The sequence below is a fragment of the Myxine glutinosa genome, chromosome 1, assembly GCF_964187855.1.
Source record: "Myxine glutinosa chromosome 1, kmMyxGlut1.1, whole genome shotgun sequence".
Taxonomy (NCBI): Eukaryota; Metazoa; Chordata; class Myxini; order Myxiniformes; family Myxinidae; genus Myxine; species Myxine glutinosa.
In genome coordinates, this window is record NC_136261.1 from 283,134,880 (window position 1) to 283,161,553 (window position 26,674).

Genomic DNA, 26,674 nt, shown 5'->3' on the forward strand with positions numbered 1-26,674 from the left:
ATCTCAGTTTTTGGTTACAAGACACGTTTATTATATAATCTTTGGCACAAGGAGCATTAATCCCATTAGAAAACAGTAAATACAAGAGTAATCATTGAAGAACCACAAGCATTTGCAATTTTAGGAATGTTAACGACTAAAATAAAACTGAATTTTACGTTAACTGCTTCTATTTGAAGTTTAAAAGAGAAGCCATGGTATTAATTTAAGGCACTTTGGTAGTTTAAACTTTAAGGCACAAATGTTGCCTGAATTTGTATCAAGTCCCTGATTGTACAAAAATCCCTTCCCCTACCTTTCTTGCTACTATTAAGTTTTGAGAGTTGTGCAGACTGGGTTTGTATGCTGCGGTAGACCATCTTCAGTGGTTGGGGAGTAAGGGGTCCTGAAAAATGAGATGTGCAGATTGATGAAGCAACAATCATCTGATATGATGGGTTAAGCTTGGTTCGACAAACATAAAGCATTGTTCATCCATCCTATTGATGTTTTTAGAAAACGAAAGACCATTGTCATGATGTTTGACAATGGAATATGGCAGTGGCAACAGATCCCCAGTTACCTGTGTGATTTGGCCGATTAAAGAAAACACAACACGGCTTAAGTCGGAATCGGGGCTGCAGCTATGAGAGTGGCTCTTTCCTCCACACTGCCAAAATAGCGTGGTAATGGAAAGCAGGACTCGTTTTCACGAATGTGCACTCTTGTGACGAGGAGCAACACGAGTGCTAGCAGCAGGAGAAGTTCCACCCACAATGTCGTCTGCATCAGACCAAGCACAAAGACCCTTGCATCAAGTTATGATAGAACAACAAATTAAATGTCATAACAAATGCTTCTAATGTGAACCTTGTGACAAGACAGTTAAAATCACTGGCTTAAGATCTTAGGACCTTAAGTTTGAGCCCCTGTCATGCTGTTAAATAACACCAGGTGGGTTTAGTCAGTCTGTCATCCTTCAAGATCAGCAACATGAGCACCAGCATACAGGAAACAGGGGACACTGCATCAGCGGCACAGCCACACTCCCAGCAATGATGCAACCAGCAGCCACAGGCTGGATACGAAATAATAATCAGTCTAACTGTGCTGATGGATATCCAAAACTTCGTCTTTGCATCTTGAGTCAGTCCCACTGGGAAATGTCTACAGATGAATGTTTCACATAAAGCTGAGTGGGTGAAGGTAAGTGTGATGTTTGAACTTGCTAATGTCCCATAGGTTAGGGCAGCAATCTGGAATTTGTTCAGGGTGCTGGTAATAGCTCACCTGCTTTTCTCAAACGACACCATGGGATATTTATCATCGACTAACCATTGGCAGATGGGTCGCCCAGTTTATCGTCCATCTGAGGGACCACGCACAAATCAAATTGAAATTGGTACAGATGGAGTTACCACCTCGTTTAGTCTTGAACCTTGGACTTGTTTCCAAGCCTCGTCCTCCCACATTTCTGCAGGATGCACACAACTTGCCAGTAACCTCCTGGCAAAACGCACAACATCCAGGCTCACTGCTCACCTCCGCATTTGTTCCTCTTTCTTGCCTGTGAAATGAACTCCCTCCACCTAGTCAATCCCATTCTCCCCTCCAAGGCTTCAAGATGGCTATTCACCTCTTCCTCAGATCATCCCCCCTCCACAGTTGTGATCTTTTCTACCCCCACTAATCTTCCTATTTATTTGCAGGTTCGTGCGTTTTATCCCATTTCCCTCACCCCACCTTTCCATAATTTGTCCTCTTTCATTTCCGCTTTTCCCGTTTTGTGCTTTCAGCCGGTGTTCGAGATCGTTACACCTCGTCCCACCACCCCCTCCCCATACTCTCATTCTTCCTCTCCCTAGCTATTGGTGTTTCTCTGCTTTCCACTGTGTTCTAGCTATCCTGAGCCTGGACTTTGGATCCCCCCCAAAAAAAAAGAAAAAAAAAGAGCGAGCTCTCATCACATTATGCGAGTCATGTGCATATGTATCCAATTCTACAACCTCTGAGCTTTTTAAATGGATATTTACCTTGCAGATAAATTTGGTCTTCATGTCAACTTTGTGTATAATCTCCTTTTATTATCATATTCAATAAAGATGTAAGTTTTCAAAATACACCTTAGCCTGGCTCTGCTGTTGCAGTCACAAATATGCTAGAAGCAGAAATACAACATCATAGCCATATGTCACCCCCACTCTGTTTGCTCAGCCAATTCTCAAATTATTAGACATTTGCCTTGTAGTGGGGGGGCCAATGTTTTCCCGTTGAATTCAAATGTTAATTTGTGGACACTGGTTGGGTTGTCTTTAGGGATGATAGAAGTTGTAGAAAAAATATGTCTCCATTTTTTTCAAGTTCTTTATAGCGGCCATTTTGGATTATCAAAATGGCGTTTGTTGAAAACCGAAATTGTCATTATCTTGGCTTCTAAATGACCTAGAGTGTTAATTTTGGTGTCCAAATGTACATATTTGCGGATACTTAATCCAATAAACACACATTTATACACCTACATATGATCAAAAGGGTTCTTATGGCAGCCATCTTGGATTTTCACGCACTTATGCCAACACATATATATATTTTTTTCCATCATTTTCACTTCTAAATCACATAAAGGCTGGACTTTAGTGTTCAAATGTACACTTATAATGTCTTTGTGCAATATTTTTAGTTGGCAGTGTTCATTGTTACATTGAAGGATCTCCATCCTCCTCATCATCAGTGTTATCGATTCCCATGGGGCGCTCCTGACCCGTGTTACCACACACCTCTTCATCTGCCCCACACATACACATCTCAGAACAGTTGAGATGCTGAGACCTGCATGAGCAGTGAGACATGCATTGGGTCTTCTTGCAGTTACATTTGATTAGATGTGTGATGGCAGCTGGGGCTGGAGGGTCCTTGGTTGTGATGGGCACCAGCTGATCTCCTTCTGCTCTCCATCCATGTTCTGTTGGTTGTGGAAGCTGGGGGTCCGGTACATCAGCCTGATGCCACACCATGGCCTGGAAATGTGCACGAGCAATGGCTTCATGTAAAGCTCCCCGTGTTGGTGGCAGCTTCTGTGCCTCTAGCTGTTTCTTGGTAAACAGTCTCCACCTCAGCTTGCCCACATCCACAACTGTAGTACGAGGCTCATACAGCTGGCATACAAATGCCTCAATGTCACTTTCTGTGTCAGCTCTCAGCTCCTCAGAGGCCCCAAGGTCATGAAACGCAGATACCACCTCAACAGAGCACCTATTGAGGGCTTGCCAACATGTGAGCTTTCCCTTGCCGGCAAACCGACCAGTCTGGTCTGCTCCCGTGAATGCATGGAATCCTGGTAGGGCTGCAGCCTTCCTGACACCAAGTTCATGTACTATTGGTTCCAGTGAGATTTGCCTCTTCTTGTTCCCCACACCCGTGATGAAGTATGTGTCTTTGCATAGTTCATGGTACCGGTGGAGTGCTAGGATGAATACATCAGTATCAGGTGACTGAATGTACAGCTGTGTTGCACCTCTTCGGACGGCATCTAGACTGTGAAGAAAGATCCTCGTATCAGCCTCCTCCTGGGAGCTACGGAGATGCTGTACATCCATGCAGTTGGAGAAGACATCCTGCCTTGAAGTGACGATGAAGACCTTGGTAGTCCCCTCAAAGTGACACAGAGCTTTCTTTGCCAGATAGACAGTTAGCTCATCTTTGGTGTTGGTGTGCGACAGGAACTGTTTTGCTGTCAGTTTCCCAATCGGGGTGCTGTCTTGAACGTGGTAAGCAGTGGGCGGCTTGCCACCTTGGCGCCTCTCCCGTGTGGCCTCTTTCAGTGAATTTGGCAGATCATATCGGTCAAACACGAGGTGGACTTCATCATACCCGTTGGTCTTGCAATCCAGTGTTGCATTGAAATGGCCAGCCCACTGGGCACATGTTTTGACCCATTGTGGCTTACCCATTGCTTGCACTAATGCCATGCCGTCTATGACAGTCACCTTCTTGGGAGGGGGTGGAGTATGTTCAGGATTGTCGTCGTCTGGCTGCTGACCAGTGCCAGTTGACTTCTTGGGTAGATCTTCTAGGATGCCCATGAGCTTGCTTTTGTCTGTGCATGGTAGTAGTGTCCCAGCCATTGCAAAGAGGGTTCGTGGAAGCGCGGTGAATTCATATTGACCTATGGCATCCTTCAAGTTGATCTCTGGTCGTGAGCGGGCCACGATCAGCATGCGCGCAAACAGTGACCTGTCGTCTTTCAGCTCTACAACCTTGTCTGCCAGCTTGTGCTTCACAGCTTTCCTGGCACTCTTCCACATCTTCAGTTTGACCTTTCCCATTCTGGCCCAAAGGTTGATTTCATTTGTGTTGATGCGCTCTGCAACAAACGTGTTATACGCTTTCTGACCAATCTCATCTTGGTTGCAGACATCCTTCTGTACTTCAGCTGGCATCACCACCTTGGTGATGATAGTCGTCAGGTCTTCACCCTCATGCGTCATGGGATTCATGGACTCTCTGATCACATTCTTCAGTCGACGAATGCTGTCTTCCTGCCGAGCCCAGACTGTGGTTGATAGGTCGTGGTGCTCCTTGCGTGTAGCTGATTGTGAGCCAGCCATCTGACGGGCTTCTTCAGCAAGCCTACTCAGCTCTGGTGCTGTCAGAAAGAACCTTTCGCGGGCACTGGCATTCTGGGTAATGCCCACAATACCCCCTGTCACCTTCATGATCCTGTTGATGTGCTCCAGTGCATGGTCCACACCTACAGCACAGAAGGGGATTTCATTCTTATGGACACTGAAGTTCCCATCCATGAACTCTTGGTAGATCCCTGGATCTGTCATCTTCAGGGCCTTCATCTCTGCAAGGTACCGGGGAGTCAGCCTGGCATATTTCTGTTTGTCATGTGCAAAGAAGTATATGCACATCTCATCCAGTGAAGACAGGTGAAGCTCAAATTGTCCATCACGGGTGGCACGGATGAATGTGTATATCAGCATTATCATCCGCATGTAGCGTCGCACAAACTTGAACAGTGGACTCTTGGCTTCTTTCCTCTCATCAAACTTTGCCATGGCCTCCAGGACTTCGTTTGACTCGAGGACAGCTAGCATGTTGTTCTGCGCGCTTGTCATCTCCTCTCGGTTGTGTAGATGACAGCTCTGGGCAACCTGTTGTGCTGACTGGGTACATGGGCCCCTCAGATGGGGATGCTCTTGGAAGAATTCGTCCACATAGAGGTCGAAGAGGGCTTGGACAGTGGTGATGTGGGCCTCCAAAGCCCTCTTCATGTGCTTGGCTTCCAGTATTTGTCTGGTCGTTGTTGGGCCATAGATATCAGCCTCAGACCAAGCCTCGTCAAGACCACTGTCCTCTATGGCATTCCCAGCAGCCCTCAGTGCAGCCATCACAGTGTGCATCTCCCCTAGTCGCAGTACCCACTTGCCTTTGCAGTCATCTCTGGTCATCTCCAGCTGTTTGGCTCGCTCATACAGGGCCATGTCTAAGGTGATCACTGTCTTCCTATCGGGACCCATGACCATGCAGTTGATTTGCTGTGTCTGTTTCAAGACTGTTATCAGTGTTTGCCATTCATGGGCTGGTGCTGCTACCAATGGCAGGGCGTTGACCTCTGTCAGAGGCTTCGAAGAGGAGAGCAGTGAGTTGTAGGCTGTCCAAGTTGGGATATCGTGATGCTTGATCCTACTGCCAGGTGGTTGTTTTGGATCGTGGACGAGTGACCCAACAGGGTCAGCATGCTGGGGTTCTGCAGCTTGCAGCTGGTCATCTGGTGGGATGATGTCGTCTTGTACGTCCTCAGCTTCAGCTGTTCGCATGATTGTGCGTGAAAGTAGCCACACTGTGTCCGTCGCAGAGTACGGCTTGGTGACATCTGGGTTTGACCGTGTCTTGAAGCTATACGTGGTACCTGTGGCAGATTGTTTGTTTGGTGCTTGGCAAGGAACAAAGTCTGGAGCAGTCAGAACCTTGAGTGAGCGGTGTCTGGCCTTTCGGTCATGTAGTGTCAGTGTTCTATGTTCATCTGTGGAGGGTGCATGTTCCCGTCGTTGGTAGAGTGCCCAGGCTGTAGCATGGAGTGTCCGCTTCCCATCAGGTGTGTCTTCATTGAAGTCACTGTTGTCCACTGCAAAGAAGACAAACGTCCCTATGCGCATGGTTCTTGGAAAGTATACACCCTGTTCTGTCGTAGACTCTATGACTGAGTTGGCCAGCTGTGTCTCCAACCGCAAGATCCGACTATAATCAACAGACAGACCGAACCCATGCAGGAAATCCAGAAGCTTCTTGTTTCTGGTGGACTGATGGACTACAATGGCAACGGCAAGCTGCTGTGGCCATTCTAAGCGATGGCGGAATGGTGCATCTGGCTCTTTGGGCTTGTACGTGACTTGGCGTTTTGACTTGTAGCCGTACATGATGTTCTGACTGATGGTTATAACATCTCGATGAATAGTGGCTGAGCGCATAGTCTCTGGCTCAATGCTCGTGGCTGGTCCTTCCAGTAGCCAGCGGAGGAAAGCATAGAGTACTTTGGGTACATGCTTTTCAGCATCATCAGTGTTCATTTCTCCTTCAAATTGCCATGGGTGCTTGTTCTGACAAGCAATGGCACTGCGGAGAACAGAGGCACTCTCAAACAGTTGTTCGATGTTTTTTTCATTTGTCTTCGTCATTGCATCTTCGACAGCTGCATCACGCACGGCAGTGGAGAATACACAGTCTGACTCGTTTCGACGTTTTGGTTTCATGAAGTGAACGTCATCAATGTGAGAGTTGATTTTCTCCTTCATGCCTTGGGTAGTAGGTGATGGGACATTGTGCACACCATTATTGTCAAGAATCCTGGAGTAAACCGACTTCAGGTCAGACATGTTGAGAATTTCACCAGCTTGGAGTAGAGAGCGAACAAGGCTGACAAACTCAATGTCTGCGGCTATTTTGATAACATTAGTTTCTTGCAGTATGTGTTCTTTGTCATCACTTGATGTCCCACTCTTGGGAGCACGTTGGACATTCTGCACCCAGCATGGGAGATGATACTTGACGTCGATCGCATGAGCATCATGTGCACTGATGGCAGCACTCAGCTGAACTTTCCACTTGTGGTTGCTGCCTTCTTCAACAGCTTTCTTCAGCTGTTTACCTGCGTTGAACGTGCATACAACATGTACACTTTCCTTAGTGACCTCTTGACAGAAGAAACAAAGGTCTCTGTTGAATGGAGTTGATGATGAACGTGTGAAGCGAAGAGTCTCGTCTTGCGTAGAACCTGAGGTACTTGCAGCGGCAGGTGCAGAAGAAGGACGTCCACACCTCTTATGAAGATGCTGGGTGTCGCCATGTTCGCAGGCTTTCTGGTGGCGAACTCTAGCACGCTCCAGGTGAGCAGTGTTGCATGTAGATCCATAACATGCCCGGTGCCACTTTGCGTTATTGTTCCTCAAGTCAGTGGCAGTGAAACAGCTTAATCGTTCGCTGATCTGTTTGAAGTCGGCATCACCATATCGTGCCCTCTCCTGGATGAACTGGAGAAACTTTGCATATGAGCCCAGTGCTGGCTCAGTCACTAGTGCACCTTGGGGATCCTGGCACTGAATGCAAAGTGTGAAATCAGTTTCTTTCTTGGTTTTCTTGCTTTTTGGCTCCATCATAGCTCAGGGTCACGAATCTGGAACATACAAATAACAAATAACAATTAAGATAGATGTGCATTAAGTTAGATTTTGGACACTGGTTCGGCTGTGCCATAAAAACCTATTTTTATCCCTTGTAGGTTATTAAAGAAGGTTTCATTCAATTCTCTATCCCCAAAAATGTACAACTGGACACCAGAATCGAAACTCTAGGTCATTTAGAAGCCAAGATAATGGAATTTTACGTTTTCGACATCCGCCATTTTGAAAATCCAAAATGGCCGCCATAAAGAACTTGAAACAATTGGAGACATATTTTTTCTAGAACTTATATCATCCCTAAAGACAGCCCAACCAGTGTCCAAAAATTAACAAGCAATTTCACCGGGCATTTCAATCTGCTACATTGGCCCCCCCACTATTGTATGAATTATTGAGTTTTCATTTTGTATTGCAGTCAGGATATTAAAGGAAAGTTAATCCCATCCACCAGCCTTTACTATCAAGGTAAAGCAATATGGACCTCAACTCCTTGCTCATAAACTCATTTCCACATTTCAAGGCTACAGGATAAATTATTTGAACCACAACATGCAATGCCATTGATGGACCACCCTCATAAATAAATGGCTTGTGTGCTGCGGACGTTTTTCTTTTCTTTTGCTCAAGAGTCCAGGATTGTGGAAGAGCTTGACAAATAAACGGATCAGGTCACAACAGGAACAGCAGAGAGAGAGAGAGAGAGAGAGAGAGAGAGAGAGAGAGAGAGAGAGAGAGAGGGGGGTGAGGGGGAGAAACACCAACAGCAGGGCTGAAGGACAAAATAGAGCGAGACTTGGACAGAGGGTGTGGTGAGGAATGGGGAGGGGGGATCGCATGCGGTGGACAAGATAGATACAGAAGCAAAGTCAGGAAGGAAAAAAAAAAAACTGGAAATTTGCAAAGGAGCAGGTGGTTAACAGGGGTGGAAAAGGTCAAGGTTTTGGATGGAGGATGTTCTGAAATGGTGGTGACCTGCTGTCTTGAAGACCTGGAGGGAAGAATGAGATATAAGAGGATGTGAAAGTTGGTTCAACAGGTGGGTAAATAGCAGAAATAAGTCGAGGTGATCCACAAATGAGTGGAGGTGAGCAGTGGTCCTGGATTTAGGTAGTTTCTCCAGAAGGGGTTGATGGCAGACTGTGTGTGCCGTTGCAGAAACTGGGGGGGAGGGAGTGTACTCCATCAAGCTGTGGATGAAGGCCTTGTACATGGATAGGAGTTCAAGTGTACCAAGGAAGGACTCTGCATGAAGGAGGAAGCCCAGTCGGTGACTGGCTTTGGAGGCCAGGTTGGAAATGTAGCTTTCCTTGGAAAGATCATGGCAAATAGTGACACACAAAAGCTTGAGTGACAGAACTTCTTCGAGAAGATTGTTGAGAATGCAGTTGGGAGGGGGGTGGTGGAAAGGGAGGGCAGGAGAGGGACGGTGTTCCAGACAGTCCTTTCTGAAAGACTGGGTATTTGCACTTGTATGCTGATGACGACATTACATTCCTCCATTTTTTCCCCATCTGCTCCATCTTCCCTCACTCGATCTATATCTCGTTTGATCACAGCCACCTCTTTAAATTCGGATTTGGACAAGATTTCCCAGTGGGGCAAATGGAATGACGTTAAGTTTAATGCTTCTAAAACTCAATTCCTTCCAATCCATCTCCTCAACTCCTCAGAAAGCCCCACAATTGCACCATGTAATTCAATGAACCTACTATGTATTACCCCAACATCAAATTTATCTTGCAATCCACACATTACACAAATAGCCAAGTCTGTCTCGAAGAAACTGTGAGTCCTGTATAGATGTCGAAAATTATTCTCAACAGTTGCTTCAACTATATAAAGGATTGATTCGTCCTTGTACAGAGAACTGCTCTCACATCTGGGGAGGTTCTAGCTCCACATACTTACTGGGCAGAAATGAATCCAAAGTAATCTGACCTCAAACCTCGACTAGTTTGAATTATGCCACAAAGTTGGTTGTTTCTCTCTTTTCTACCGATATTACTTTGGTTTCTACTCCCAAGAACTTGCTGCTTGTGTACCTCCGCCATTAGCGAGACCATGGAATACTTGACAAGGCACTACATTGCATGATTATTGTGTGGCCATTAGCAACTCAAGGGTGGGCCATTATCATTTGTGCCTTCACCTTCACTGCCAAACTCTGGAACCCTTTACCTTCTCATATCTTTACGAACACTTATGATCTTCCCCTTTTCAAAAAGGAGATTTTTTTTACTTCCTCAAAAACTTAGACGATTCTCTTTCTTCACTTTTCTATCAATGCAGCTCTTATATTTAAGGCCTGGCCTCAATGAATGCCTGGAGCCTCTCCATGCTTTGTGTGTCCCCTTCCCCCCCCCCCCCCCCCCCCCAGATTTTAGTGGGGCACACACAGTCCACAATAAATCCCCTTCTGGTGTGACTACCTAAATCCAGAATCACTGCTCACCTCCACTCATTCGTTCCTATTTTTCCACTTGTGGAATAAACTTCCACATTTTCTTCAATCTCATTCTTCACTCCAGATCGTCAAGACAGCTGTTCACCACCATCTGATATCATCCGACATCCAAAACCATGATCTTTTGTACCCACATCTATTCCATCTAATAACTTGTCAAGAGATTCTCTTTTCTCAATGCAATATTTTTTTTTATCCATTGCCACCGATATGATCACGAGGTTTGTGTCACCTATGAACTTCCACCTCCATAATTACATTTTCCAGTTAATTTGGGAATAATGGGCTCAAAAATGGTTGAAATAGTCTTGATAGAGAGGACCACTCTAACTGTGGATTATCATTCCTCTTAACTGTTTCAAACTTTTTCTTCTATACACGATGCTCTGAAACTGAGCAATTACAGAGTGTTCTGCCTATACTACCTCAAACCAGATGTTTGTGCGGCAGTTGTCATGCTTAGAAAGGGTCGGCCCAGACTTTAGATAGGATTGTCCATACCCCTGATACAGTGGAAAATTATTCTCGCTTTTCTTTGTTACTGTCACCTTTGATCACAAGTGGCATTTGAGCAGATGCTGAATGAATGCTTTGCAAGCCTGGGTATGCCTTTTCCATATTGAAATAGGAAACATCTAAATAGTCCAGGAGCCAGTTTTCAAGAGAGGCCGATAAAATGTGTTTCGTGCAACACCCACTCCACTACACAGTTGGTTTGTCATTTCAGGGTGCTTGGGATACATCTGTAGAACAAATCCAGCCCTGATGTACAGTTAAATTGTGGCAGCAACAATAAATGGTAGCCACTTTTCTATTAAGGGGGTAGCATAAAGCTTGAAATTAACGATTTTATTTTGTATTTTTGTTTTTTCAGCTCTTCCAATAGGGATTCTTCAACATTATAATTAAAAGGATAGTGGGAAGTATGAGGGGATTTTCGTTATGTTCAAGTATGATTAAAAAAAAAAAAAAAATTATTATACCTTGTATTATACCCAAAACACACAAAATCGCTGAAATATGTAGTTTTTGCTTTTCGACTGTAATTATGCAATATCATCTTTATGTTGTTCAAATGCGGTTATGGTTGTAATATGATATATCTTGATGATCTTTTCAAGAAACAAAATTGGACAATCCTTAAGTAAAGTCAGAAAAATATAGATTTCATTTCCCCTTAAATCATCAACCCCACTCCTGTTATGACCAAAAGTCTCCAAGTAATCTCAGCAAAACTATCTCACCAGGTCAAATCTGGCTGCGTATCATAACCATAGTCATTCACTGAACATTACAATGTTAACATATAACTGTTATTTGTTGTATTATTAAAATAAACACATATTTTGCTACTGAATCATCCCCTAAGTGGTATAAAATCACGAAAATGTCATCATTAATCTTCCTCATCATCATCTTCTGAGTCGCTTGTGGTAGGTTCTTTGTCTGGGTTTTTGCATTGTTATTGTTCTTGCAGGCATATATACGTGGCTGCATTGTCATGCAGACACTTTACACTTGCAGACACTTTACAGCTCAACTAGTGCAACTGGAGCAGGGTCTTTGGTCATGAGGGTGGGCTGGAGAGTTCCATCTTCGATGTTCCATCCATTACCATCTGGCTTTGGTAGTGCTTGGTTGGGGAGCAATGACTTCTTCCAGATGAATGACTGATAGTTAGCTCGATAAATGTGTTGCCTAATACTGTCAGATGTTGGTGGTAGGCATTCACTCTTCTGCCTTTTCTGGCAGAACATCCAATATCTGATTTCGTCCGCCGTGTCACCTGCTGCCTGAGCTGTTATGCACAGGGAGCATATGAACCGTTCACAAGCACGGACAGTATCTTCTGTCTGTGGGATAATATCTCCCTGTAGCCTGTAGGGGCTAAGAGAAAAAATAAATAAATGAAATCCGTCAAAATCTCAGATTTACACCTCGGACACCACCCCCTCATAGAAAAGTGGCTGCCATTTATTGTTGCTGCCACAATTCAACTGTACATCAGGGCTGGATTTGTTCTATAGATGTTCCCCAATCACCTGGAAGTGACAAACCAACTGTGTAGTGGGTGTTGCACGAAACCATTTTGAGCAGATTCTGGCTCCTGGACTAAAAGCTGCAAAATGGAAACTGAAATTAAAATCCCATGGCAATACATTATGATACTCCAAAATGGTGCTGACCTCACCCATCACCGCATGGTCGTAGAAATTGCTGGTTTGGTACTCACGAGTCCAGTTTAGTTTCTGTGCGTCACGGCAACTGCAGACACAAAGCACACACACCTGAAAAGATTCAAAATTGCACATGTAGCCTTTGATTCATAAACACCCAAGGTTGCCCCCAAGGAACAGATTTTGCAAGTGACATAAATAAATGGTTGTCTTCTGAAGAATTATGGGAAAATTGATTAAGTCACATTTTCTTTTGAACAAGGATGGAAATTTGACTTTTCATTGAGTACTAGGCATGCCTACGCTTTTCACCAAGCCCAGAAGTGATCAACTTTTCAGTGATTTTTCTCCACTGATGCCAGGGTGGGGGAGCTGAAAGTCCAAGGAGCTCAGGGTTCAAAAGCACTAATCGCTTTTACCCAATTATGCACCTTAAGGGTGTTGATCATGAAAACACAATCACTCATACAGCAAGAATGGAAGCCAGGCAGGAATAACAGTTCCTGGGTTGTTATCAAAATAAAAACGACAGCAAATAGTCATGAAGCAATACACGATAAACTAAAACGGCACCCAGAGTGCCCATAGTCTCGCCTCGCGCACTCATTCTGAACAAAACAAGACCAAAAGTCAAACAGCGGCATAGCTGGGCTGGTAAAATATTATAAACCACAAACACATATGTTTAACTTTTCAAACAGTCGTTAATGCTGTTTATAACATTAAACAAAGAAATTTGGAGGAATCCCGACATCCGTGAGGTAAGTTTTACTTTCAGAACTGAGCGAAAATCTACTGTAATCTATGTACCCCACACGGGTTGGAGATGTGCTCAATTACCAAGCAGCTAGCTAGCGCTTGCCAAGCCAGCTATTCCTTAACGGTTTTGAATTGAGTGCATGCTCGAATGCTTCAACCAAATGGCGATCTCTCCATAATAAAACTTGGTAAATGAACACGCACCCAATGTTCTTGAGACCCGACCATAGATCGACTGTAATCTATATACCCCAAAGAGGAATGACCCTGCCACTCCCATAGTGAGCGGGTGTACTTGTAAATTAAAATGTTGGTCCGTGGACTCAGCCGTCATAATGACATCATAGACGTAATGACGTAACGGACACAAAACCGATATATTTCAACTTCCAGTAAGTTTGCAGTCACTACGAAGGGATTAGTGAAACGATTAAATTTACTATAATATTAACGTTACGTTATCATTATTTCGAAAATGATATTACCATTTAAAAAACCGAGGCTAATTCCCTACTTCCACGGTTATCAATATTAGTGCCGAACATTGCTTAGATCACTGATCATGAACCATAAACTGCTTCAATCTATCAACTCTCCATTCACAATATTGGGATTAAAGTGTTATGGTTATATTTACTATGTTATTATTATTATTACGAAACTGATACGACTGAAACGATACACTACTGCATTAAGAAACCTGGGCTTAATTTGTCCGAAGTGGTCCGAAGACGAGTCATAACGCCTAAGGCCTATACGTACTGTACTGTTGGAAGAGCCGTAACGTCTATGCTTTCGATATTTCATGATCATTTTAACAATCAGTTTGTTTGTGTTTCACACTGAATGAAAAACGTAAAGGTAGAGCATAGCGATTGTGATATATGACAGGTTCGACAATGTGTTCGGCATGAACGACATATAAATCAAAATGGCGGAGTGTGGGGAGTCAGCCGCCGTACGCTGTAATGACATCAGACATAATCACATCACCCTGTCATGTGACCATATCCTCAGCTTTGATTGGTATACGGCTGCGTATTGGTATACGGCTATTTGAGGGGACATACATATGGACGGACAAACGCTGTTCTAGATGGCTTCGCCCAATGGGCTACGCCATAAAAATACCATCGTTAAATGAATATGCTACTATTATGGTTAACTGCTAGTGTGGCCCATATACCCTTATAATCGATGCACCCTGTTATGTCATATACATGGCAATTATCCATAGCTTTAATGATCGATTATTAGGATATCTAGCAACCACTGTTGTGGACATCAAGGATAAACTGCATCAATGAAGGTGGAATATGAAAAAGATTTCAATATATATTCCCCATTGTGAGTTGATCATATATATTGTTACGGAACCCAACGTCGGCCTATGGTTCCCCTTTGAGGGGGGATTAGTCCCCTCGCTTGTCACTGACCGACGTGGTCCCTGAAGCTGCACTGCGACCTCCGGAAAGGGCGGTGAGCAGCTTCGTTCGCGACCGCGGATAAGATGTTAATGGATTGCCGAGCGGATGGCAGCCGCGGCCCGAACCGTTAACAAAGACTAACCCGATTCCTTAAACGTTGGCCAAATCGTGCCACAGGTATTCAATTTGGAAAAGACAAAGACGACGGATGTGAAGAAGAAGAAGACAAAAAGGGTTTGCAATACGACTATAATTTATTACTATTATTTACAAGACCAAAGAAACCAAGGAGAAGGAAAGATAATAAAATAATGCAGAAAGAGGGACGGACCAGAAGGACAGTGAAACTTAGCTTACCTATTACAGTCTTACTTAGAAACCCAAGAACAGAACAAACAAAGACGGACTCACACGAATGGAGAATGGAGGCAGGAACGATTGGCTGGAATGGTTTGGGACGGCAGAGAAGGGGAGGAAGGCACGGAGCTGGCTGGAGCTTGATCCCGCACGGGACGTCGGGCTGGACCTCGACGGCCACCGATGCCACCGCAATCTGGCTCCCGCAGGGTAACGGGTCGAAGCTGCCTGGTGGAGTCAACGCTGCTTGTGGAGCCAAAGCTGCTGGTGGAGCCAGAACTGCTGGTGGAGCCAAATCTGCTGGTGGAGCCAAACTGCTGGTGGAGCCAAAACTGCTGGTGGAGCCAAAACTGCTGGTGGAGCCAAAACTGCTGGTGGAGCCAAACTGCTGGTGGAGCCAAACTGCTGGTGGAGCCAAAACTGCTGGTGGAGCCAAACTGCTGGTGGAGCCAAAGCTGCTTCTCTGGCTCACCTCAGGACACGTCTCCCTTCTTTCTCCGAGGGCTCGTCTCGACTCATCCGCCGTCTCTAGCGCAACTCTTAGAACTCATCTGCCGTCTCTGGCGCAACTCTCGGTGGGGGCTGATGCAACGGGTTTATAACCCCGCCCTCTTGAGCCATACCCACTCATTCTTGGTTGGTCGTAGGGGCTTCTTGGCTCCACCTCTTGATGATGGTGTGCGGGCCACACCCTTCTTCTCCGAGTTGGAGCACATGGGGAATGGCGGCGAATGCAGTTGGCAATAGAGGCTTTGGGAATGGGGCTTTGGGAATGAAAATGAAAGGGGATCTATCTATTTGAATTCGGTGCAATGGAGTATTAATTAATGGAAGACAAAGCCTTAACCTAATACACAGAATAAGGAAATAACTACCAACAAGCAGGAAATCTATGATTGGCTAACGTGATTGTATATGACCTAATTAAGGGATGCCCTTTTGACCTTTATACACAACTGGAGGAAGGAGGGTGATATTTTACAATGTACTACACAATAAAAAAACACAATTCTCATATCCACAACAATATGAAGTTTGGCATTGATCTGTTCTGCGGTTCTGAATATTTTTTACATTTTTTTTTTTTTCACTCCAAGTGGCCACCAGGCAACGTGACCGAAGGTCATAAATTTAATTCTTCACTCACATCGGGTCGTAGATCAGATATATGAAGTGTCAGATTTTTCAGATAAGGATTTAGATTCTACCAATTATGGCTTGAATACTACTTCACCAATGAAGTCATCCTTATCACCCTATATATTCCATGGGGAGTTCATATTTGGCAAGTGTCAATTGTTTTTGTTGAGCAGTATCAGAGAAAAATATATCCAATTTTTTTCCCTTTAATTCAATATGGCTGCCAAAACATGTGACCTATGCCATCAGAGTTATCAACAAAAAAAAATCTCCTTTGGGTGTTCCTCCATTATTTAAAGTTTTGCATCAATTCGACAAGTGTTTGCAGATAAAAACATATTTAAAGCGAAAATATATCAACACACATGCACGCACATTGCAATAGTCACACATCCCCTTCGGGGTGAGACTGACAACAAACAATATTGTCCCAAAATATCCACAGCACAATCCCAAGCGAGGCAGATTTCCTAACAGTTCTTATCTTGAGGCCCGTTCACTCAGTCTACAAGATCACAGTACAGGGAAAACAAAAACTAGACCGGCACTCGTAGGGCGCATAGTCTCTCCTCATGTGTTCTTTCTGAACAAAAATTCCATTGTAAACTGAACACGCTACTATTACGGCCCACTGCTATTATGGACCATGTACCCGTATCATCCATGCACCCTATTATATCACATAGTTTATTGGCATGGGTTATGTGTGCCATAAATTTAATTCTTCCCTCACATTGGATCATAGATCATATATGAAGTTTCAGATTTTTGGATAAGGATTTCAATTCAATTATGGCTGGAATACCACTTCACCGATGACGTCATCACTCCAAATACCCCATGTGGAGTTGATGGCATATGCCAAGTCTTATTTTTTTTTTCGTTGAGCAGTTTTGGAGAAAATGGGGGAAAAAAAAAATTCCTTCAATCCAATATGGCTGTCTACCATGTGACCGATGACATCAGTTATCAATAAAATATTCTTCATGTGAAATCCCTCCTATATTTAGAGTTTCGCATCAATCACACAAGCGTTTGCGGAGAAAAACATTTTTAAAGCAAAAATATATAGACAGACACACGCACACGTCTCCTTCGGGGCAAGACCAACGATACTGAAGTAAATTTCAAACCCAGAGGCAAGCTGTGCAGGAGTCTGGAAGCAGCGTTATCGGCAGCTCCCTGGTGCAACTCACTGTAAAAACTCAAGGTCTGTAATTGTGACTCCTTCAAAGCTCTCTATACTTTGGGGATTAAATGTTCACAGCTCTGGTATACTCAGCCCCGCACAGAGACTCGGGCGTTATTCTTCCTCCTGCCATTTCTCCGAACAGCCATCTATCTCTCGGCCTTTACATCTCTCCTAGTGCAGCTGTTACGGTCAACCGTCTGTCAGTTGTGTCGCCAACAAATCTCCAAATTTCGCCCTCTTTCCAAGCAGCTGCTAATTGAACCATACGCTAGATCAACTGATAAGCCCCATGCTGGGCCGTGTGAGCTCCTGTCCTGTGACGAGGTCAACGGCAAACTTCTTCAATGCAGATTCGCCACACCTGCACATTCTCATGGCTTTAACTACAAAGCTCTTGTGGGTTTTGTAGACATATAAACAGAGGATAAGAAGATTTAAAATGTACAGCTTGAGGTTAGAATAGGGGAGGATAAAACAGTAGGGTAGAGAAAACAAACATCTCTGCACATATGCAATGCATATATATATTGTTGCGGATCTCGGGGGGCGGCGCTCCCATTATCAAGGGGGGGGGGGGGTGGTTAATGGCCGTCCCGAGTCCTGGAAGTTATAACGTCCTTCCCGGCACGACGTTAGATAGAGTTTGTTAGGCCGAGGGGTTCACTACTACCTAAGTACCAACGCCAGCCGGAAATGAGGGAATAACTCCCGCTCGAACCACGGATATGTTGGAAAATGCCGAGCGGTTAGCAATCCGCGATCCGAGCTGTTAACAATGAGACTAAACCCGATTCTGAGCGGTTCCTAATCGTGCCACAGGTACTCAATTGAGAAAAGACTAAAGCGAAGGGAATAAGACGAAACCAGAAAGAACAGGTGAATTTATTACAAACAAAAAGAGGAAAGGAAAGAATGTACAAGAAAGGAAGAAGAAGAAGCAGGACACAGGGCAGTCTTAAAGCAGTCTTATTCTATACCCCAGACAAACATACACACTCACACGGGGATTGTAGCTGGTAGGTGGTCAGGTAGAGGGTCCAGGCTCCAGTCGACTCCAGTCCAGGCTCTGGTCCAGCGGCGAAACCCGGCAGGCAGCTCCACGTATCGTTGGAACGTGACCGGACCTTACATATAGTGGGCGGAGGCTGGTGTCCTGCACGTGTGCGCTCCTGGACAAGTTCGTTAATAAGCGTGTCTCCAACCAAACTCGTTCAAATGCGCTCTCTTGCACCCGAGTCCTTTTTACCGCCAACCTTCCACTCGAGTGCTGCCGTGTCTCTCTTCACGCAGTCCTCTCAATGCGCACTCTCATCAAAAGAAGTCCCGTTAATAGCGCCGCTGAACAAGTCCTGTGAAAGGGCTTTGCGTTCGCGCTTATATCACGCGGGCCAAGATCACTCTGCGCTTCATAAAGCCACGCCCGTCGGTGATGTTACATCAGCCCGGGTTGGCTGGTGAGGGCTTACCGGCCACACCTTTGACAGCTGGTTGACAGGCCACACCTTGTTCTTGGCGTTCCGCCCCCTTTTTCCTCAGGCCTGACCGCATGGTTAATGGCAGCTTGAGCGAGCGCTGAGGCGGCTGCTGCTGGCAGAGGCGCGTAATGGCGTCGCTGGGAGAAAGAGGTTGGAAAAATGGCCGGAATTGGATTGGGGACCTACTCTTATTTAATTGATGCAACGCAGATTCAACTATTGGAAACACGGCCTTATCTAAAACACATAATAATGAAATAACTAAAGTTCTATGGTGGCCTACGTGTTGCTTGTGGACTAACTAGGGGTGCTACCTTTAACCTTTAATGCCATATTTACAGGAGTTTCATATTTACACAAGTGTGGGTTCTAAAACCGCAACAATATATTGTTACGGATCTCAAACGTCGGCTCTCCCCTCATCAAGAGGGGGTTAGTCCCCTTGTCCTTTTATCTGGCCGACGCGAGTCCTGGAAGTTATAACATCCCTTCCGGTCGGTGGTAAATAGGGTTGTTGGTCGATTTTTAGTCCTATTACCTAATTACTACCACCGACCGTAAAGCAAGGGAATAACTCCCGCTTGAACCACGGATATGGATGGAATATGCCGAGCGGATAGCAATCCGCGATCCGAGCTGTTAACCAGTGACTAAACCCGATTGTAGCGGTTCCGAATTGTGCCACGCTTACCCAATTAGAGAAAAGACTGATGCGATCGGATAAGAGAAAACCAGGAAAATAGGAAGAACAGAGCAATTTATTAACACATGTACAAAGAAGAAGAAGAGGAAACGAAAGAATGTACAAGAAAGAAAGAGGAAGGAAAAGTACACAGGGCAGTCTTAATTATGGTCTTAACTTATTCCCTGGACAAACGGGCCCATCTCACATACAGACACTCACAAGGGGATTGCAGATGAACAGGTTGATGGTCACCAGCGCGTCCAGGCTCCAGTCCGGCTCCGGTCTAGGCGAGGAAAAACCCGACAGGCAGCTCTTCGTGTAGCGTTACGCGAGCGGACACTTAGAATGATGGGGGAAGGCTGGTATACTGCGTACGTAATATGCGCACGACTCGCTCCAAGCGCCCCCTTCCCAATGTCCTGCTTTGAAATACCAATGCCAGCGAGCCCTCTTTGATCAAGCTCATAAGCTTCCTCTGTGCACAGTTCTGTAATCAGCACGCTTCCTTGCAGTCCTTCAAATCGCATCAGTCCTGGACAGTCCTGTAAAAGGGCTTTGTGCGCTGGCTTTTATATGCAAGCCAGCGAACGCTCCGCAAGCCCCAAAGCCACGCCTGTCAGGCGATGTCACTCCAGCCCTGGTTAGCTGGTTATTGCTTACCGGCCCCGCCCTGACGGCTGGGTGACGTGGCCACACCTCCTCCCTGGCACTCCGCCCCCTTTTTCCGGGCTTCACCTCGTGGCTTATGGCGGCGTTGAGCGAGCTCACGCTCAAGGGCAGCGAAGGATGCGGCCAAGGAACGTACCAAATTGGGAGGGGCCATGGGGCACAGACTGGGGAGCGCGCTTAATGGCGTCGCTTGGAGGGAGGCTGCAAAATGAACGAAAGGGCCTACTCTTATTTGATCAACGCAACGCAGATTCAACTATTGGAAAATGGCCTTATCTAACACATACTAAGAAATAACTGATGTCCTATGGTGGCCTATCTATGGGGTGCTACCTTTAACGATGTGATATTTACAACAAGTGTGGGTTCTCAAACCGCAACAATATATATATATATATATATATATATATATATATATATATATATATATATATATATATATATATATTGCGTAAATAGTACGTCATGCTTATCTAAAGAAATGCTACTGCGCACAGCCACTGCCTACGCATTGCACGGGCAACCACCACCACACAACACACACACACACACACACACACACACACACACACACACACACACACACACACACACACACACACACACACACACACACACACACACACACACACACACACACACACACACACACTTACGTCTTTAGTGGATGCTGTCGGCTGGCAACTTCAAACAGAGAGGAACAGAAGTAGCCGAGCCCGGAGCGCAATTCACAAGCAGCGGTGAGGACGAGAAGAGCCAGCACTGATAGGAATAACGCATCCCAGCTTGACCAACTACGGGACCTGATGGTGCATGACAGAAGGAAGGGAGGTGATGGGTACGAGCAAAGGTCACCAAGCCAATCTAATGTTGCTCATGTTCAAGTCCTAATCAACCTGTGCACTTGTCCCATGCAGGCAGAAAAGGCCCAGTATGCAACATTGGAAAAGCAGTATATTGCTGTGAAGATGGACGCCGTCAGTGGAAAGCGGCAAGCTGAGGAACTGCCGAATGTCTGCACAATCACAGTACTCCCTTGTAATGCTACAGTGCCAAAGATGATGCAGTGGCCAGAAAATGCTCCCTGTGGATGGGTAAGGTTATAACATCTTTTGATCAAATAGTATTTGCTCATTTTTCAAGAAATGCATCGTTTTTCAAACCGACAATAAATATCCTTAATGCTTCAGTCACATTTGGCTCGGCGGCCGTAGGGTCTAAAAAGTCTACGGCCACTGGCAATTATAGGGCGGCCGCAGTATTTCCACGGTCACAATGTAGCAGTCACATATGTTTTTATTTTTCGGGTAGCCGCACGGGGTATTTAGAAATTGTGGAGACCGAAAACGTGGGGGTGCCGTACGGTCTTTGATTTGATGTCGCACGGTGACCTTAGGGCGTCCCTGCGGCGGCCATAGAATTTTCAAGGCAGATGCAAGGTAGCCTCAAGGTGCCCGCAAGGCGACCGCAGGGGGGCCCTAAGGCGAACGTGCGGCCAGACGGACGGTAACGAGTGGGTATATATACCAGTTCTTTTTAGCCGCGTCGCAGACGCTGCTCATAGAGAGCCCTCTGCTGTTGTTGTTGTTCTTCTTTTTGTTCTTCTTCTTCTTGTTGTTGTTGTTGTTGTTCTTGCAGAGAAGACAAAACCTCAAAGCTCCACCCATTCTGGGAACCATAGCTCCACCCATTGTGGGAGAGGCTTCACATAAACAAATATCCACCATTTTATTAACTCGCATAGCTTTGAGGCCTGTTTTGTAGGCCTGTGGTGTCTTGCTCTCTCACACAGTTTTCTTTCAAATCAAATTCGATATATCATTTCATTTTTCACAGTCGCTAACATAGTTTTAGACTCGGTTGAAAAAAAACGAAGAAAATCCGATGAAAGTTGCCCTTTATAGAACGAAATGAATTCTCAAAGGCCTGTAACTTCAAGTCCATTGAGATTTTTTTTTTTTTTAATCGCGGCATGGTCAGTCATACACCGCCCGAAATAACAGACGGGAAAATGCCGAGATATATTAAAAATTCGTCCATTTGATGACAATCGTCACGATGAAATATTTCATTTATACGTCACAATAATGTGGAGAGAGGAGCATAGCTTCCTTCACGTGTCGCCACACACGGGAAATTGCCGAGATATATATTTTTTAATCGCGGCATGGTCAGTCATACACCGCCTGAAATAACAGACGGGAAAATGCCGAGATATATTAAAATTTCGTCGCCACACACGGGAAATTGCCGAGATATATTTTCACTTTGCACAAAAATAACATCAAGTAATCGAATCAATAGGAATGTCCTGTGCCTATAACATCGACGTTATAGGTACAGCTGCATCTAGGCATTGTGTAACATCGACGCGGCTTTTGTTTTAATTAAAACTTTTTGTACTTGTTCATATGTATAACAGCACTTGCAGTTGTCATGGCTACGGCTTGTCGAATTGCTACGGCCAACCTAGAAATGAAAAAAGTTATAACTCCACGCTACAATTCCACGGCGACCCCTACGGCCTGTAAAAGATAGCCATACGCCCTAGGGCCACCCTGAGGCCACCTCAGAAACTCTGCGGCCGCCGCACGTTTCTGTCAATTTAGGGAGGGTTACGGCCGCAGTATCCTAGCCGTAGAGCAAATGTGACTGAGGAGTAAATATAACGAGACCAGATGAAAGACGGTAATTTAAATTTAAAAAAAAAAAAACCCCCCACTAAAAAACAAAAACCAGAGGCCCTGCTGTGACCATGATATCGCAACATGTTGGACAGATTTGCACAAAACTTGGACAGGGTGTGTGTGTGTGTGTGTGTGTGTGTGTGTGTGTGTGTGTGTGTGTGTGTGTGTGTGTGTGTGTGTGTGTGTGTGTGTGTGTGTGTGTGTGTGTGTCAAGGACTAATCGATTCCATTTTGGTGAAGATCTGAATATGGATTCAGATACGAGAATTATTTGATTTTTAAGTGATTCTTAATCATTGAGGGATCAGGTGAAAAAAGATATATAGTAACATGATATTTAAAAAAGTTATGGATGACTTATGAATAACCTTGGTGCTTGAGTTGGTGAGGTGACAAGAACAAGCTGATTAGATTGAGGTTCAGGTCCGAATCCAGATCCGACCTAACAGTGGATACAAAAGAAACTGTTCAGCCTGGCTGAGGTATGTGCTCTACCGAGTGCCGTTCTAGTTCACGCTGTTTTTCCATATTCTTTGTTTTCAACGACAATAATGAAATAATGACAATGAGCATAAAGTTGAAGCATTTTGCAACTTTAAACAAGAAAAGGAGCAATCGGAGATTGCAAACCCTTGCCAGGATGCATTTTCAGTGGTTTTTAAGGCTTTTGATGCCTTAACGCAGAAACATGGCGTGGTTTGCGTTCCCCTAACGAGGTCAGCGTGGAAGAAGACATCGTTATTGCGATGGCCTGCAGTCCTGCCGATTTGGGGTTGGTACGATAAACAGCTTGTGCCGAAACGTGTTGGGGATCTTCAATGGAGAATTGCTCATTGGATCCTACTTACAAATTCCTTAATTCACCGCTTCTCACCAGCGATAAGTAGGTGACCCGCTATACGAGGCGGGTATGTCTCTCGGAGGTGCAAATGGTGGCGGCCGTGGGGCGGTGTTCTAGCCCGATTTCTTCCTAAGTCACAACAGGGGGGAAAGGGCATCATTAATGTTGTACTAAGGGATCCTAACCACCAAAGGGATCCTAACCGAGCCCTGGTGTTGGGCTAGCGGCTAGGGTGCCAGCTTAGGATCCAAGGATCCTGGGTTCGAATCCCTGTCGATCGCTGAATTAACGCCAGGGAGGTTGACTCAGCCTGTCATCCTTCCGAGGTCGGCTAATCGAGTACCAGTTCACTGGTAATTCCCTGTGTGTTGTAATAAGGCGCCAAACAGGGTTGGCGGCAGGAAGGGCATCCGGCCGTAAAACATTGCTTCAAAAAGGGGACCAAAAAACAACAACAACCACGGTCCCCGAAAAAGGCCAACCCCCGCCTTGCGGGGAAAAATGGCCTCTAAACGGTGGTAAGGGATCCTAACCAAGTGTCTATGTGGTCTGTAGTGCCATAAGGGACAAAGGTTTGACTACCAGGTGAGACATACAAGGGCTCTACTCATTAACCCCTACACTACCTATCACACAAATCTCCTGGTAGATTCACAATTATACACCTTAACCGACGAACCGCCTACACATGGACTTATTACAGGTAGTGTTCCTTACCGCGACACAAGAAGCATGTTACCGACTCAGATCTACTCTGCTCTGCATATATCACTACCCAAATTCATCTATCTATAATTCCAGTAATCTCTGTCTGTACGTTTGTACGTCTGTACGTCTGTTTGTCTGTGACCGCTGTTTCTCGACAACCACGGGTCCGATATACTTTTAACTTGCCAGGTATATTGCTGGGGACCCGAGGATGTGCCTTTTCAAGGTTTCATATTAATCGGACAATTACTTACCGAGCTATGTCCAAAAAACGATTCAACCAATCAGAGAGCAGCGAACGATCGCGTGTGCCGAACGTGGAGGACACACTCTGCCTCGGATGGCACATTTGAGAGCGTATTCATTTATTTCACGTTTGCAAACTATGTTGGCGTTAAACTATGTTTTAAAACTAATAAAACCGAATTTGCGATTCATTCGCTTTCCTGCGCGTTTGTGCACGCGATGGCGATTTCTTTACCAAACTCCGGAAGCCGTTCGCTTTGGACCAAACCATTGCATGTAAATAGAGGGGGGGGATTGTCACCGTACTCGCAAGCCGTTCGCTTTGGACCAAACCATTTCATGTAAATAGAGGGGGGGGATATAATTTTAGATATAGATATAGTACGGGCAATGCCCTAGTAACAATAATTTGTACAACATTATACAGGAAAGAAGGCACATTCCTGTAATCATTCCGGTCTTCTCCACAATGTCTGTTGTACTTTACATACCATTTGTGCATGCGTTAAGGACTGTCAGGAACATTCGAGTTCACCAATCAATGTCAAATTTGGCCTTAAAAGATTTAATCGGTTTTGCTTCAACCACACTTTCGGTGAGATTATTCCAGTCCGTTACAATCCTCCGACTAAAGAATTTGCTTCTGATATCCAATCTGGACCTGTGTCTGTGCAGCTTGAATGTGTCCTCGGGTACTTTCGGGGATTGCCCTTGTGAAGAACATCTCTGCTGGTATTCTCACTTCACCTACAATAATCTTGTCACCTTTTCTGTCTATGGTGCAGAGAGTGGAGATTTATGGCCTTTAGTCGATGTTCATGTCGTAGCACACGTTATCACTACTTCAGGAGTAACATACAAACATCTCCCGAATCATAAACACCCAAATTACGAACACGAAAACAGTTCCCTGTCGGTACAATACAAGAGTAACCGTGCCCCAGGGGCACCGATGACGTACGAGTTACGAACTAGTCACGAGTTACACACATCACGTGTGCGCTCGGAAAAGTGTAGCACACTCGTTTCGGAGACGTTTAACTCCGGGTATTTGATAGCCGATAGCCAATCAAATAAAACATTCCAATAGTGATTAAGAATCAGAAATAAATAAATCATTTCCTTCCTTTTAGTCTGCACCACAAGTCGAATTCTGCTTAGCTGAACTTTTTGCTGCACACGCACAACTGGGACAGGAAAACAAGCGATTACTATTACATGAGTATTAGTGACTAAAATCCCACAATACCCACAATAAATCGACGAACTGACTGAAATCCCTCCTCCCCCCCCTCAAAATAAATAAAATCGACTTAACCCCCCCAACCCCTCCAAAAAATACTAACCCCCCTCCAAATACTGACTAAACCACCCCCCCTCCCCCCAAAAAAACATCAACTGACTAAAACCCCAAAGAAATCGACTAACCGCACCCCCCTCAATTTTTTGGTTAAAAAACAAAAAAAAACGACTTAACCACCCCAACCACCGAAAAACGACTGACTAAACCGCTCCCCAAATACTGACTAAACCGCTCCCCAAATACTGACTAAACCGCTCCCCAAATACTGACTATCCCCCCCCCCTCCAAAAACTAAAAAATAATAATAAAACCCCCCCCCCCCCCCCCCCTAAAAAATAAACTGTGACTGAAACACACAAAAATAAAAAGATCTAAATATTTCGTCGTGTCTTTAAAACGCTTCGTAGCAACGTGTCCGTGCGTTGACGTGTGCGTTTACGTGTCCGTGCGTTTACGTGTCCGTGAGTTTACGTGCGCATGCGTTTACGTGCGCATGCGTTTACGTGTGTACCGATTTGCGAAATTACCTCAGTGGACGCAATCGCCGTGACGGAGATCAAGGAGCTAAAAGCGGCGGCCAAATAAAGAGCGCTCTCTGCGAGCAGCAGGAGATCCATCGTGCATGAGCTGAGAGCGCCACCGATGAGCCTGCCTGCACTTTCCCTCAGCTCACATCGCCGACACCGAAAAAAGCATAATTAGGAAGTAGGAACTCCACTTCACGTTTTGATTTATTTATTTATTTATTGACTTTTGGGTTTTTCAAATCAGGTTTTAATAAGCCAATTCAATATATATATATATATATATATATATATATATATATATATATATATATATATATATATATATGTATATATATATATATATATATATATAC

At 44.9% G+C, this 26,674-nt stretch overlaps 2 protein-coding genes across 2 annotated transcripts in view; both read right to left on the minus strand.

Annotated features, from left to right (window-relative positions):
* LOC144888560 (protein FAM200C-like) overlaps window positions 1–26,674 on the minus strand; it is a 143,878-nt gene that overhangs the window by 11,586 nt on the left and 105,618 nt on the right. The gene's annotated exons all lie outside the window — the stretch shown is intronic.
* Window positions 8–26,537, minus strand: LOC137438513 (transmembrane protein 179B). Its single transcript, XM_068133618.2, has 6 exons — window positions 26,322–26,537; window positions 20,906–21,093; window positions 20,666–20,812; window positions 12,315–12,393; window positions 563–762; window positions 8–385 (listed from the first exon to the last, which is right to left on the minus strand). The coding sequence occupies exons 1-5, from the start codon at window positions 26,409–26,411 to the stop codon at window positions 601–603; spliced, it is 666 nt and encodes a 221-aa protein (XP_067989719.1). The 5' UTR covers window positions 26,412–26,537; the 3' UTR covers window positions 8–385; window positions 563–600.